This window comes from Acomys russatus, chromosome 13 (genome assembly GCF_903995435.1).
Source record: "Acomys russatus chromosome 13, mAcoRus1.1, whole genome shotgun sequence".
In the NCBI taxonomy this organism is placed as follows: domain Eukaryota; kingdom Metazoa; phylum Chordata; class Mammalia; order Rodentia; family Muridae; genus Acomys; species Acomys russatus.
The window spans coordinates 60,654,227-60,668,203 of NC_067149.1; the positions used below are offsets into that span (position 1 = coordinate 60,654,227).

The window sequence follows — 13,977 nt, forward strand, 5'->3', positions numbered from 1 at the left end:
TTAAAAGGTTGTTTTTTTCTTAATATTAAATTAAAAATCTTTATTGTCTATAAGCAAGTTCTTTATCAGTTATGTGGTTTTACAAATTTTTCCTTTTAGCCTGGGACTTGTCTTGGTGCCATCCACCTACCAGATTTATTTTTTCTTACAGATCATACTTTGAGTGTGGTTCCTAAGAACTCTTTGCCAAACACAAGCTCTGAAAATTTTTCTCCCATTTTTTCTTCAGGAAAGAAATATGTGACTTGGAGAACTGAGATGACTCATCTGGTTTGATCCAGCTGTGTCACAAGCCTAGGAACTGAAGCCATTTGTCCCTGGGCAGACTATAACATTGACTAGAGCTCAGAGGTCTATTTGTTCCTCTTCCCTGGACTCTGCAGTTATCAGCTTTATGACACTGTTATTTCCTTATTCTTGTAGGCTTTGACATTTGATTAATGTGTTTTATCTATCAGTAATTATAAATATTGTCCTTTCTCTTTGAAATGGTGGTCAGGAGACATAAATTGGAGCTAAACTCTGATCATCAGTCACACCCTACCTGCCCTTTTATACTCTGGAATTCAGTGTAATTTTAAAAACAGAGATCATACCTCTTAGACAAAGATTGTCTTAAAGAGTTGAGTGAAAAACAAAGTTAGCTATATGGTGGGAAGAGTAAGGTAACCAAGACCCAGATAGACACACAAGTATCTCAGTTGGGTGTTTTTCTCCAATCCTAACTTAGGAACAAGAGCTGTGGCACACATCTGAGAGAAAGGGGAACAATATTTGGAGATTAAGTGGATCAACTAAACCCTGTGGGGTTTAGTTGGCCATGGTAAAGAGTTGGGGTTTGATTTTCAGATAATTGGGGGTCCTTAGAAAGAAAGTGAACATGGCATTGATCAAATCTGACTTTATGAGAAAAGGAACTAAATGATTATAGTGTCTGCTCTGTGGCTGTAGATGAGGCATGGCATCGAGTCACAGCCACTGTGCTGGTCTGGACCATAGGTGAGAGAGAGCTGGCCAGGGGTGCCACAGGAGAGGGGTACATGTAGAAAGGGGGTATGCCGCAGGCTGACATTGTCTCCAAAGCACATCTGCTCATTTTTGTGCCTGTGACTTTTTTTATCTCCCGGGTTTATTCTGTCTTGCTTTCTACATTCACACCAGGTCTCTTCTTTGGCATTGTGGAATGTTCTACTTATTGTGGCCCCTGAGCTACTAAAGCAAACAGCTATTTCACCTTTGCCAGTTCAGCTTCTCATGTGTAGATTGTCACATCTCTCACTGACACCGTCTTATTTTGCATCTCCACCTCCGTATGTCCATGGCCCTAGCACAGAACTAGACACACACTGAGTGGAAAAATACACAACGAATTAGCTGAGGTTGTGGCATAAGAAAAACATAGGCCATTAAAGACTCCTAATGACTGGCATGGGAATGGTGCTTAGCAGAATGCCAAATAAGGCCATGATAAACAGACTGAGTTAGAGTAATTCATGAACAAGAACTTGTCCTAATACAGGTGAGGTGCCAAGTTAGAATTTTCTAGAACAACCAGGTAGAGACCCTAGACTCAGCTCTGGATTAACGTTTCATGCTGTGACAACTGTCCTATTGAATTGTGCCTGTAGCAACTGAGAGGTAGGACCCAAAGCAATGCTCTGTTACTTTTCACTCTTTAGAATTTCTTCCCCACTCAATTATAAGCAAGCACTATTGAGAAAAATGCAAGAAGACCTGCAGTGACCCTTCAGCGTACCACAAGGTGATAAACACTCAACTGCTCCGAAGAGGGTCAAGAAAGATGAAAAGAAATACTCCAAGATGTAAATCTTGGAAAAGCTAATGCAAAACTCAAAGAATTACAGTGCTGAATTATCTGTGCACAGGAGGGGATTTCACATAAAGCAACCAATGTAGTTTAACAAATGCCATCCCACCTATTTGATTGTGTAATTTTCTGAAAGAATTACTTAGCACAGACACACTCTATATTTGTCTTTGCTTTTCTGTGGACAGGGCAAGCCACAGATAATTAAGGGTGAAATTATGATTGTATCATCAGCAAATAAATAAATAAACAAATAAACAAGCAAATCCATAGTCTTAGAGCATACCATTCAGACTCTTTTCATCTCAGAGTTCACCAGTAAATTGAATGTGTAAAACACCTCTCTCACATTGAGAGTCAGAGAGCAGAATGCTAAAGCAAAACAAATACCAGTGATTAAGGGAATTGAGGGCAGCAGTAGGAACACAATTCTTTAGTCTACTTTTAAGTATGGGAACAAAACTGCAAATAACTGGAACTGTGCAGGCGATTAAAAAATGTTATGATCATCAGGATTTTTAATCAAAAATCACAGGCATCATTTTGGCATTGTGTTAAACATCTGCATAATTTATATAGTGATAACTCAAAAGTCATACCACTACTCTGCTATTTCTTGGATGGAAAAATTTACTTTGAGTGTTTTATTTTTTATTTTTTCAAGACAAGGTCTCTTTGTGTTAGCCTTGGCTGTCCTAGACTCACTTTGTAGACCAGGCTAGCCTGGAACTCACAGTGCTCTGCCTGCCTCTGCCTTCTGAGTGCTGAGATTAAAGGACTGCACCACCATGCCTGACCTTTGAGTGATTTTTAATGGAAATGATTAGAAGAGATCCTGGCTAGCCTGAGAAGGAGGGGAGGCAAACTTTCTGTAGGGTAACAGTTTTTCTAATGTGAGTGGACAACTTAAGAAGCCCAGAGAGAACATTGTGTTCTTCCCTGAAATATGTAAAGATGATTTAGCAGATCTGTGATAGTTGAATGGGACGGAGGCATTTAGAAGGGGCACTGAAACACGTGGACACCGATTTCATGGTGGGTGGTACCGTTCTAGAATAACTATGAGTCAATGGAGATATTTAAAAGAATATTCTGGCAAGCGTGTACTTGGTGAGGCAAGAAACAAATAGAAACATTAGTGTTCTTCCTTATTACTTGGAATTGTTTTGCCCAGAAGAGATGCTGACAAACGACTGTCAGTCATGAAGAGTCAACACCAAGGGTCAAGTTGAAGTTGCAGTTTTAACTAACAACAGCTTCGCTTCCCCAGATCTCTGGTGCTGCTCTCTATTTTTTCACCCTCCCCTTTTCCTTCTTTCCACCTTCTTTTCCCAGTACTGAACACTCCATTCAGGAATCTCTAATGCATGATGTTTGGGGTTAGGTTTCAGAAATACTATTTTTAAGAGGTTCCGAGATTGCAAGTGTAGCTCAGAATCACTTCACACTTGATACATAGCCAAGGCGGTTTTTGAACTCCTGATACTTCTACCTCATACACACACACACACACACACACACACACACACACACACACACACACACACACACACACATGTATATACATCGTTCCCCCAAACAATACACATAAAACTTGCTTTTTGTTTATTTGTTTGTTGGTTTCTTTGAGACAAGATCTCTATATGCCCAAGCTGGCCCCTAACTTGCCATGCAGAGTGCCTTGACTCCTGGACATCTACCTCACAAGCACCCTAACTGCTTTTGTAGAGTATTAAAGTCAAGTAACACTATTTGTGAGCAACGGCTTTCTACTCTATTCTGTCAGCTTGAAAAATGCAGAAAACAATTTCCTTTTCCCGCGTCCTATGTCAAACTGATGTAACCAAGACTGCTGTGGTCCAGGACTTGGTATATTTTAAAAGAATGCTTCAACAGCTTTTGTGTACATCTAGAGTTGAAAGCCATTGTCCTCAGGGTTCAACTTCTGGAAAAACTGGTGGAATATACACTTTTAAGCTTTAGCATATCCCTAAAATAAAGATTCTACATTTGAGTACATGTTCAACTCAGAGCATTTCTTTCTGGGACAGACATCAAGTAGGGTCAGTTTAGGTACACATATCTGAAATTTGGTGGATGGAATAAGCTCATCTTTGTCCCTTTTAAGAACCCAGCCAGTGACTTACTTGGGACTTCAGTTCTGCCTAATTCACTGTAGGATACCTGAGCAGCACACTGTGAGGTAGAGATCGAATGTAAATTACCAAGTAAAGTAAGTAGAAAAAAATGTGAAGAGCAATTTGAAGCTGACGGCGGCAGGCTTTAAAATTATGGCCATGAACAGATTTAATTTTCCACCATCCTTTGGCTTCCAGAGAAGAAGCGGCCCAGGTGCACTCACGCACATTACCTCCGGCGTGGCTCATAACTGCATGCCTAAGAACCTGGACGTCCCTGAAAGACATGGGTTCTGATTTGGGTATGTACACCAGGATGTTGGCAGATCTCGATTTCACGAGCTTTAGCTTTGCACTTCCCATGAGGTACAGAGTAGCAGAAGACGCTGTTCCAGATGGCACTGTTGGCTAGGAATGGGTTTTTCCACTACATTTGGCAATCTTACTCAGAATCGATGTTTTCAATTCCTGAAACTTCCAGTCTATTCTGCTTAACAGGATGGCTGGGAAGCTTTGGGTGGTATAGAGACAGCAACACATCTTGTTAAAGGTCTCACAGCTATGAACATCTGACATCTGTGTTGAAGGTAACGCTAAATGCAGGCTTCAGGTTCTAGAGATCTGAGTGGCGTGTTGTCATTTGAAAGGTGCTGCTGAAATCAATAACATTTCCTCCCATGCTTGCAACTGTTAGGATTTTGTTTTTCTTTTTTTGACACTGCTAATTGAGCCTGAGGCTTCCTGAACACTAGGTAACCATTCTACCAGTGAGCTATGACCTCAGCCCATTAAGGGTTTGTTTGGATGTTGAGAAAACAGTTGAGTTAACTGACAGCCCATTTTGAAGATGGCTGCCTATTAAATGGCTTTTCTTTCCTGGCAAAAAGGTAAGGATTTTAAGCCACAACTTTTAAATTATTCAATAATAATAGCCTTTAAAATTCAAATGCCAGTGGTATGTTAGGATACCCTGTGCATAGTCAACAACACAACCCTCTGAATATTTCCACACTGTGACTGGGAAACCCAGATCTCTGGGAGCTTCCGATCTTGCTGGAAATCATAGCATTCTCAAGGCTGACCAGAACAGGATTGTGCCAGCTGTTTGCCTGACTGCTGGTGTAATCTCTGTCCAACGTGCCACCAACTCACTCGGAATGTTCAAGAACAGATTTTTCATTCATGTCATTTTTTGTACAAACTTTAGCAAGTAGATGATGATAAAATTTGTCCCGTGGTTTAGTATTTAAGCCAAGTAAGCAGGCAAACTAAAACAATGGAACCCAGCCTTAAATGAGCCTAATGCCCAGAGTGTAATCACATCTGAGGTACTAATGTGGATCCTCTACTTTTCTAGATGCTCGCATTTTCAGGATCCAGACAACACGTGATTATTCTCACCAGAGATTTTTTTTTTAAAGAAATTACACTATAATAAGAAGTAATTGCTAAATGTGTTGTTCCCAAATCTGTCCTGGCTCCTCCAGGCTCCCCAAATTCTTTACACCCTATTCCCCAACCTCCTACACAGACACTAAAGCACAAACCCACAGGGAGTCCCCTCTGTTTCCCAAAGGCAGTCTTTCACTCATATAATGTCCCTTTTGTAATCAACGCCGAGGAATGTCACTTTGATTAAACACAACTCCGAATGACTAAAACCACAGTACAATGCAGTCTCCGGAGCGATCTTTCAGAACAACTGATTGCTCACCAGTCTTAATCCTCCAGAGTCTTATTTAATCAAACTGATGTTGCTAATTAAGGATTAAAACTTCCGAATAGAATGAAAAAGGATTTTCCCTCTCCTTTGGGCAGGTCAAGGAGGCAGAATTTGCTGTGAGGAAGTGAACCTCCCACCTCCCTTTTGATAAACTGCATCCTTCCCTGACATTAAGACTTAATCCAAAATAGGTTTGAGTGTTTTGTAATATTAATATGAGAGGGGGTAGGGCAGAATGAGGGGGGGAAGAACTCACTTGGATAGCTGCACACACATAGGTAACATTGACTCTGGACATTTTTCTTTAATGCATTTCTTAAAATGTACATGAGTGCTTTGCCTCCATCTGTGCATTCAATCCAGCTGCAGGCCTGGCTCCTCCCTAGCCCAGAAGAGGCTGTCAGACGCCCTGAACTGGAGTGGGCACTAATAGCAACTGAACCTGGGTCCTCAGGAAAAGCAGCAAGTACTTTTAATCACTGAGCCATCTTTCTAGTCCTTCATTTAATGTTTTTGAAAGTAGTTTTTTTTTCAACATTTTTTTGGTATTCCTGTTGTCTGCCTTGATATATCCAGGAATAACAGTGGTGAAGAGAAAGAGCTATTCTCAACAGTGTTCAGAGTCCTTTTTAACACACACACACACACACACACACACACACACACACACACACACACACACACCAAAAGAACAAACCAAATCAAATTAAAAACCCAAATAGACAAACAAACCCAGAATAAGAGCATGCTTCTCTGTTAGCTTTCAGTAGTTATGACCAAATGTTTGCAATAATCAACTTAAAAAGAGGGAAGTGTGCTTTCAATAGCTCCCAAGATTTTACTGAGTCCTTGATGGGCTGAACCATTGATTCAGAGTCTGTGGTGAGGCAGCACCTTATGGCTATGGCTGGAGGCAAATGAGCAAACAAAATTGCTCACCTGCTGTTGGCTATGCAGCAAGTAGAACAACAGGAAAGGACCAGGATTCTAGGATCTCCTTGAGAACCCTAACCTGTCTTTTTATGATACTCCACTCTGTAAATGTCCTCCAACCTCTCCTTGGTGTCATAGGTCAGGGACCAAACCTTTGATGCGTGGGCCTTTTTGGGGAGACATTTTGGATCTAAATGGCACTTTACCAAAACACTAACTAATCTATCCTCTAGGTGAAAGGTGTGAAATGGCTGTCATGGGGAGTGTAATGGTGACTCACAGCTGTTTGATACCCAAAAGAAATTCCACACTAAGCCATGAACAGTGAATCTTCATTAACTTCCAAATATCAATTGTTTTCTTGAATTTCTAATTCACAATTTATAAGTTGGTTTCTTCAAAAACATGTAGAGCCTAGGGAGATGGCTCAGTAGTTAAGGTGCTTGCTGTGCAATCATGAGGACCTGAGTTCAATTCCCAGAACCCATGTAAAATGCCAGGTGTGGTGATGCACGCTGTCATCCCAGCACTAGGGGGATGGAGACAGGTAGGTCTCTGGAACTCACACACCTTCCAATTTAGATAATTGGCAAGCTCCAGAGGTCAATGAGAGACCCTGTCACAAAAAACTCAGACGTTCCTGAGGAACGACACCAGAGGTTAAACTCTGGTCCCCATAGGAACACATGTGCATGCACACACCTGCACACACACATTCTTGCATGCACATACCTTCTTATTCCCCCAGCCATGCAGCAAAGCATCAGAGAAAGAGTTTGTTTGCCATGAAACTTAAACTCCTCAGGTGTTGTGCTGATGTGGACGAGAAACAAGGATATGGGTAGATATCCAAGACGCTCTGAAACACTCTTTTCTTCATGTCACTTCCTCTTTCCACCAGCCTGTGAACTGTCCAGCCTCACCAGTCTCATCTGTTACATAACTACCACAGTTGCCATTATTTTGAGCACCTACAGCTGTGCACCAAGCTCTCTGCTTGCAGCGGTCATATCCCAGGAAGCACTAGTGCTGTCTTCAGTCATGGGTAAACTAGAGAGAAAATGACTTGATCGCTTGAGTTAAGTAGAGGAGAGACTTCCAGCAGGCCCATTTGGCTCAGAGGCCATATACTGTTCATGTGACAAACCACTTACCTGGAGGAAAAATTAATTGGTTTTTCTTGAGAAGTTGATGATCCTGGTTGATATCTGATTGTGATTATCTCATTGTTTATTTGTGTGTGTGTGTGTGTGTGTGTGTGTGTGTGTGTGTGTATGTGTGTGTGCCTGTATGTGCACATACATGTCTGCAGAGGCCAGCAGAGGGCACTGGATCACCTGGAGCTGGAGTTACAGGCAGTCCTTAACCACTGAACTTGGGATCTGGGAACCAAATTGCTGTCCTCTGGAAGAGCAGCAAGTGTTCTAAACTCCACAGCCACGTCTCCAATCTTGACCATGATCATTGACTGACCCATTGTCATAGATGTCACCACACTGTCACTTATCCAGCCCAACTAAGGACAAAGGCCAAACCACGAGAAAACCTAAACAAGGAAAGAATGCCATAACTCTATTTTGCATCTTAGGAGGGCCACTTACCAGTCAAAAAACACCAGCTTCTTCCATTCCTGCTTCTGAAGGCCACATGGATCAGATGGACAAACAATAGCTCTTATTCCTCCTGTGCCCAGGCAGAGGGTCAACAGTGCTATGTGAAACAGAGCAGCCTGTTCCTCCGTGGGTGTGTTGCTAACTATGGGGTAAATGCCTCCATAGAAATCCTCCAAGGGAAAAGCAAGCATAGACAGCAAAGCAGTGCCTGTCCGTAGAAAGAAAGGGAGAAAGTACATAGCACTCATGGTTGTGTGAGCATCTTACTAGCATACTTATGTTGACCACTGCAATTTCAGACATAGCTTGCATCTTCTAAGTGTGACAATTCTGGGGCTGGAGGGATGGCTCAGAAGTGGAGCTTGTACTGCTCTTGTGAGAGGACCCAGGCTCAGTTCTGTGGTATGGTTGTTGAATGCCCTCTTTTGGCCTTTGGGGCTTTACTTCCATACATATACCCTACTCTTCCACACACATAATTGAAAATTAAGTAACAAACTTATAAAATTTTGATTCATTTATAGTTGACTTATGTATAAAGAAATTATATTAAAGATTATCTTTATCACACGTTTTAACTAATCCACTTTCAACTTAACTATCTTTTCTCTAAGAATATATAAGCAAATGATGTTAAATTTTCACAACATTAAAACTATTCAGAAATATATCGTGTGAAAAATGAACACATTTGCTGTGGCAGAATATACCTGTAATCCTAGCTCTCAAGAGGGACAGGTGAGAAGGTGAGGAGCTTAAGGCCATGCTCTGGTCATGTATGTCCTTGTTTCCCTGATTTCTCCCACAGCATCACGACATATACAGGGAGTGAGAAAACTGATGGGACAGGAGTGTGTCCTGGGTCATACAGACCAGTCAGGATGAAGTAGGGTACAGAGTGACAGGGGGAGCTTGAGCACCCTTCCCACTTTTACCCTGTGGTCCCTGGCTTGATGATTCTTCTCATCAAGTGGAAATTACTGTGCAGCCTCATCCTTTGTGAAGTCCTATAGTCCCTCCCTTCCTCCCTCCTTCCCTCCCTCCCTCCCTCCCTTTCTTTCTTCTTTTTATCCTTCCTTCCTGTGGTACTAGGGCTGGACCCTAGACCCTCATATATGTTAGGCATACACTCTGCCACTGAGCTATGTCCCTAACACTACTAATAGTGAATTGTCCTTTTGATTGCTTTTGTTCTGCTCAATTACATTGAGATCGCCATTTTGGTATGAATTTGTACGATGTGGATCTGAGTGGTCAGTTCCTCAATTAGATAGATACTAAGTTCTACAGAAATGGAAATTGGGTAAAGAACTTAACATCTCCTACTTAGCTTCACCATGTGAAGAACATATGCAACTCGATTGTCTTCAGCAACAGTTGCCTGGCAGAAAAGAAGATTCAGTCATATAGACTGAGTGGATGTATGTGTTCTGGCATATGCGTGTAAATGTATGTGGAGGCCAGGTACCTTGAGGATATTATCTCTCAGGAGCCTCCAGTTTTGATTTTGGAGATGAGGTTCTCTCAGTAACGTGATGCTTGTCCAGTGAGGGGGTTCCCCCTGAATTCAAACATTTCTATGAGAGAGGGGGAGGCTCAGGAGACCTAAGAGGTAAATTCACGTGTCCAGGGAAAGATGGAATTTGCTTCTCCCAGGGTCATAGAGGCAGCAAACAAGTGCTGGGGGCACGTAGGCTGACGACCCAAGATGCAAAGGTGAATCTCTCACCCTAGATCTGTCTGAAAGTCCTATAAAGTGCTCTAGGGATGTGGATTTCAAGATGCCACAAAGTGGGCTTTGTGGTGGTGGTGGCCCTACTTTTGAGTCATCCTAGCTTCTATAAATAACTCCTCACCTGTGCTCCTGTTAGTAACCCCAATAAAAATTCACTGGTTCACCAAATTGAATTTTGGTGTAATTATTACTTTGTCATAGGTTCTGTATCTTGGGTGAATAGGTGTGTGTGTATGTGTGTGTGTGTGTGTGTGTGTGTGTGTGTGTGTGTGTGTGTGTGACCTTTGCCTAGGAAAAGCCTCTTAAACAATAGCAGGCAGCCAGTCTCCATCTTCCAGTGTTGGACTAACATTGGGTACCACCACATCATGCATTTGGGCATTGGTTCTGGGCATGAACTCAGGGCTTCTTGCTAGCATGGCAAGCAGTACTAACTGAGCCTCTACCTCTGCAGTCATCAGTCAGCTATATTTGATAACAGTGTGGCTAAACACAGAGAATCTAACAATAAACATGGGCCTTGACAAAACAGAAGACATTTTCAAAATCTCAGGTACAGAGTGAAAATGTGAAGAAGTTAACTCTTTCAGGCGGAGTGGAAAATGAATAGAAGAGCAAAAAGGGATACAGCAATGATCTCAGTGTCATTTGAGGCAAACAAAGACACTTACAGAGGAGTAAATCTTATATAAATTATAAAGGTTCTGATATGTTACATTTGGAGTTTGTTTTTTAGATAGTAGAAGCAATATGAATACAATGTGAAGCAATGTGAATTTGTTCTTTTTCAGGAAGTCATATTGGTAAAGTGGTATGTGGGCTGGAATTGGACATATTGCTGGTAGCTCAGTAGACAGGCCTTAGTCAAGGAGAAAGCCCCATTGAAAAAAAATAAAAGTGATGTAATTCAGGCAGAGGTCATACTTTGGTTAGAATCTGTAGCATGTAGTAACAGGTTTCAGTGTCATCGCAGTTGTGAGAGGAAAATTTAGGGCATGACTTACAGTAAGAAAACAAAGCCAAGCTCAGTGCCATAGCCTTATTATCCATCTTTGTGGGAGGCTCAGGTAGGGTGACTGTGATTTCAAGGTCTGATGGAGCCACACAGTGTTTTCTAAGACAGTCTGGGCAAATTAGAAAGATTTCATCTCAAAATAAAATGGGAAAAAGGGAGGAGAATGTAACTGAATGGAGACTTTGCCTAGCAGGTGTGAATCCTGGCTTCAGTACTCAACATAGGGGAAGGGGAAGGGGGAAAGGGAGAGGGAGAGGGGGAGGGAGACTGGGAGGGGAAGGGAGAGGAAGAAGAGGAGAGGAGGAGAGGGGGAGAGGGGGAGAGGGAGGGGGAGGAGGCTGAAGGGAGAGGTAGAGGAGAGGGGAAGGGGAGTGGGAGGGGAGGGGGAGGGGAGGGGGAGGGGAGGGGGGAGAGAGAGACAAAGAGAGAAAGAGAGAGAAACACACACATACACACACACACACACACACACACACACAGAGAGAGAGAGAGGGGGGGGGGAGGAAAACCAACCAACCAACAATAAGAGCACTTAAGGAATTATCCTAATTCTTTTTGTTTGGAAAATTCCAAAGTTAAGATCTTCACTTTTGCCCTAGGGTGGTGAATTATCCAGGAGTTCAGACTAGAAATAGCAGCATTGAACAGAAAAATGACTGAACACCGGTCGTGTGGCATGCTTTCCTGTCCAGAAGAATTCCTCTTTTTTATCTTGCCTTAGCTACCTCCTTATAAGAATGTTCCCTGATACACAACAGCTTCCCCCAGGCCTTTCCTTCTCCTGTTAACCATCACTGACAGGGAACCTCTGCACTGGGAAAAGTTCCCTCTCCCCACACTTGAAAGTCAAGGTCAGAAGGAATTTCACTGTACTGCCTTTGCTTGCTTCTCAGAACAACACTTTTCCACACATAGACAAGATACATTTCCCACAGCTTGAAGGAATAGTTGGCACCCAGACTCAGTCTTCATTTCACAGAATTTTAGTAGTCATGATCATGAGTCTGAGCCTCTCATCCATTTCTTGACTGGCAGTTTCCTCCTACTTGAAACCCAGGGCTTTCTAGCTCCTGTTGTCTTCCTCATCTTCCTCACCAGGCACAGCCAATAGTCACTTCCACTTCCCTGCTCACTATGCAGATTCTTCAGCTCAGAGCCTTGGACCATCTTAGCTCCTTCATCTCACTGATGCCTTTCTGGAGATGCTTGCTGGGGCGTCATGTCTTGCAGTCCTATCTTGCTTAAACCATCATGCGGAGACTTTTGGGGGTCTCCATTTGAGCAGTCTTGGTGGCTGTGTGCTGTTGGTTGAAGCACATCATTTCACGGCTAGCATTTCCATCCTTTCCTTGGCAGCTGCTTTTCTAGCAGAAGTGACTAAATGATTCAGCATATGGGTGTGGACCAGAGCCGGGAAGACGGGACAGTGGGCACAAGTGCCAGCCATGTAGCCCGACAGTCCCCAAAACCATGTAAAATGCTGCATGGGGTAGCACTCATCTTTAATTCCCTCACTCCTATGTTAACACAGGAGGCAGGGGTGGGATAACTGGCTGGAGTTCACAGGCTAGCTACGCTAGAATACACGTCCCCTAGCAGAAACAAGAGAGACTCTGCCTTAAACAAGATAGAAGGTAAAAACCTACTCCCTCCTCAAAGTTGTCTTTTGATTTAAGAGTGTGTTCATGCACACACACACACACACACACACACACACACACACACACACACACACACACCCTTTGTGGACTATCAGCCATCTTGCTCTTTATGCCTCACCAAGCGTTCTTATGCTTCTGCAGTATGTTTACTTTTTTCGTGGAAACAACCATATTTTCCTGTCTGAATTCACTTATTTTCTGAATCTTAAGACACAGAAATCATACCTTTTATATGAAACCTAATTGCTATGTGATTAATTATAAAACACAAACATTTCTTAGTTATTCGGCCCGAACTTCAGCAACCTCTTCGGCATATTTCATGTAGTTGTGAAGCAAATGGATTTCATGTTTCGTATAGGACCTGTCACACATTTGAGTTAGAGCAAGGGCATTCTAAGGTGCCCAGAAGATTGACGTGCAAAGATATAATTAGCATAACACATAGCAGTCAGAATGCTGTGTGAAAAATCTTGGAAAAACACAACATAGACACATCTACTAACAGCGCACATAATATAAAGAATTAAATACGTTGAAAGAACATATTTTATCTATTATATTTTATGCTAAGAGCAGGGCGGGAATAAAATAACAAAACTCTTAACAAAAATGCACTCATATATGTGACCCCAACCCCCACCCCCCTAAAAAAAACAGTTAGTAGGGAACACTCACCTAGGAAATGTAGAGATAAGGATATGCACACCAATTTGTTCCTTCCACAGTAGTTATCTGCAAGCCATCCCATAAACACAGGGGTGAGGACTGAGGCGCCAAGGAAGCACAAGTTGAGAGTGGCTGCCTGGTGGGTGTAGTAGCGAAGCTTCCCTATGCAAAACGGAATCATGTTGCAGACAACTTCGAAGAAAGTGAACCTCTTGCACAGGTCCACCAGAAACAAGCAGATTCCAACCCGGAAACACCCCAAATGTCCCACCGTCTTCTGTTGCTCCGGGCCACCATGTAAGGGTGACTTTTCATCATTTATGATAAAGTCTGTGACGGACATGACTACTTTTCCTTGAATACTACTTATGTGAGTCTCTTGGACTTGGTGTCAGGTTTTACCCTAGTCCTCTAATGAAAAAAAAAAAAAAGGTGGCTGCCTTGAATGTCACATCTTCATGCTAACATTTTTTCTAGCTTTTTGCACATAAATGCTATTCATTCTGGTCATCTAGAAGCCCAAGAGAGAAGACTTGAGCGTTTTAACACTCAAAGCTCAGTGTAGCCAAATCTGATTTGTTTGTTTAATTACTTAGAGGCTAAACTACATGCTTCTTCCAAAATTATATTGAATTACATGAATCCAGTTGCATATGTTTGGA

The 13,977-nt window shown here is 42.4% G+C and overlaps 1 protein-coding gene across 1 annotated transcript in view; it reads right to left on the reverse strand.

Annotated features, from left to right (window-relative positions):
• Positions 1–13,658, reverse strand: part of Slc15a5 (solute carrier family 15 member 5) — a 94,976-nt gene extending 81,318 nt beyond the window's left edge. Inside the window, exons 1-2 of the mRNA XM_051154627.1 lie at positions 13,325–13,658; positions 8,224–8,443 (exon numbers count right to left, since the gene is read on the reverse strand). Of these exons, the coding sequence (XP_051010584.1) occupies positions 8,224–8,443; positions 13,325–13,658 (554 nt within the window). The remainder of the gene's footprint in view (positions 1–8,223; positions 8,444–13,324) is intronic.
• Positions 13,659–13,977: the final 319 nt, after the last annotated feature.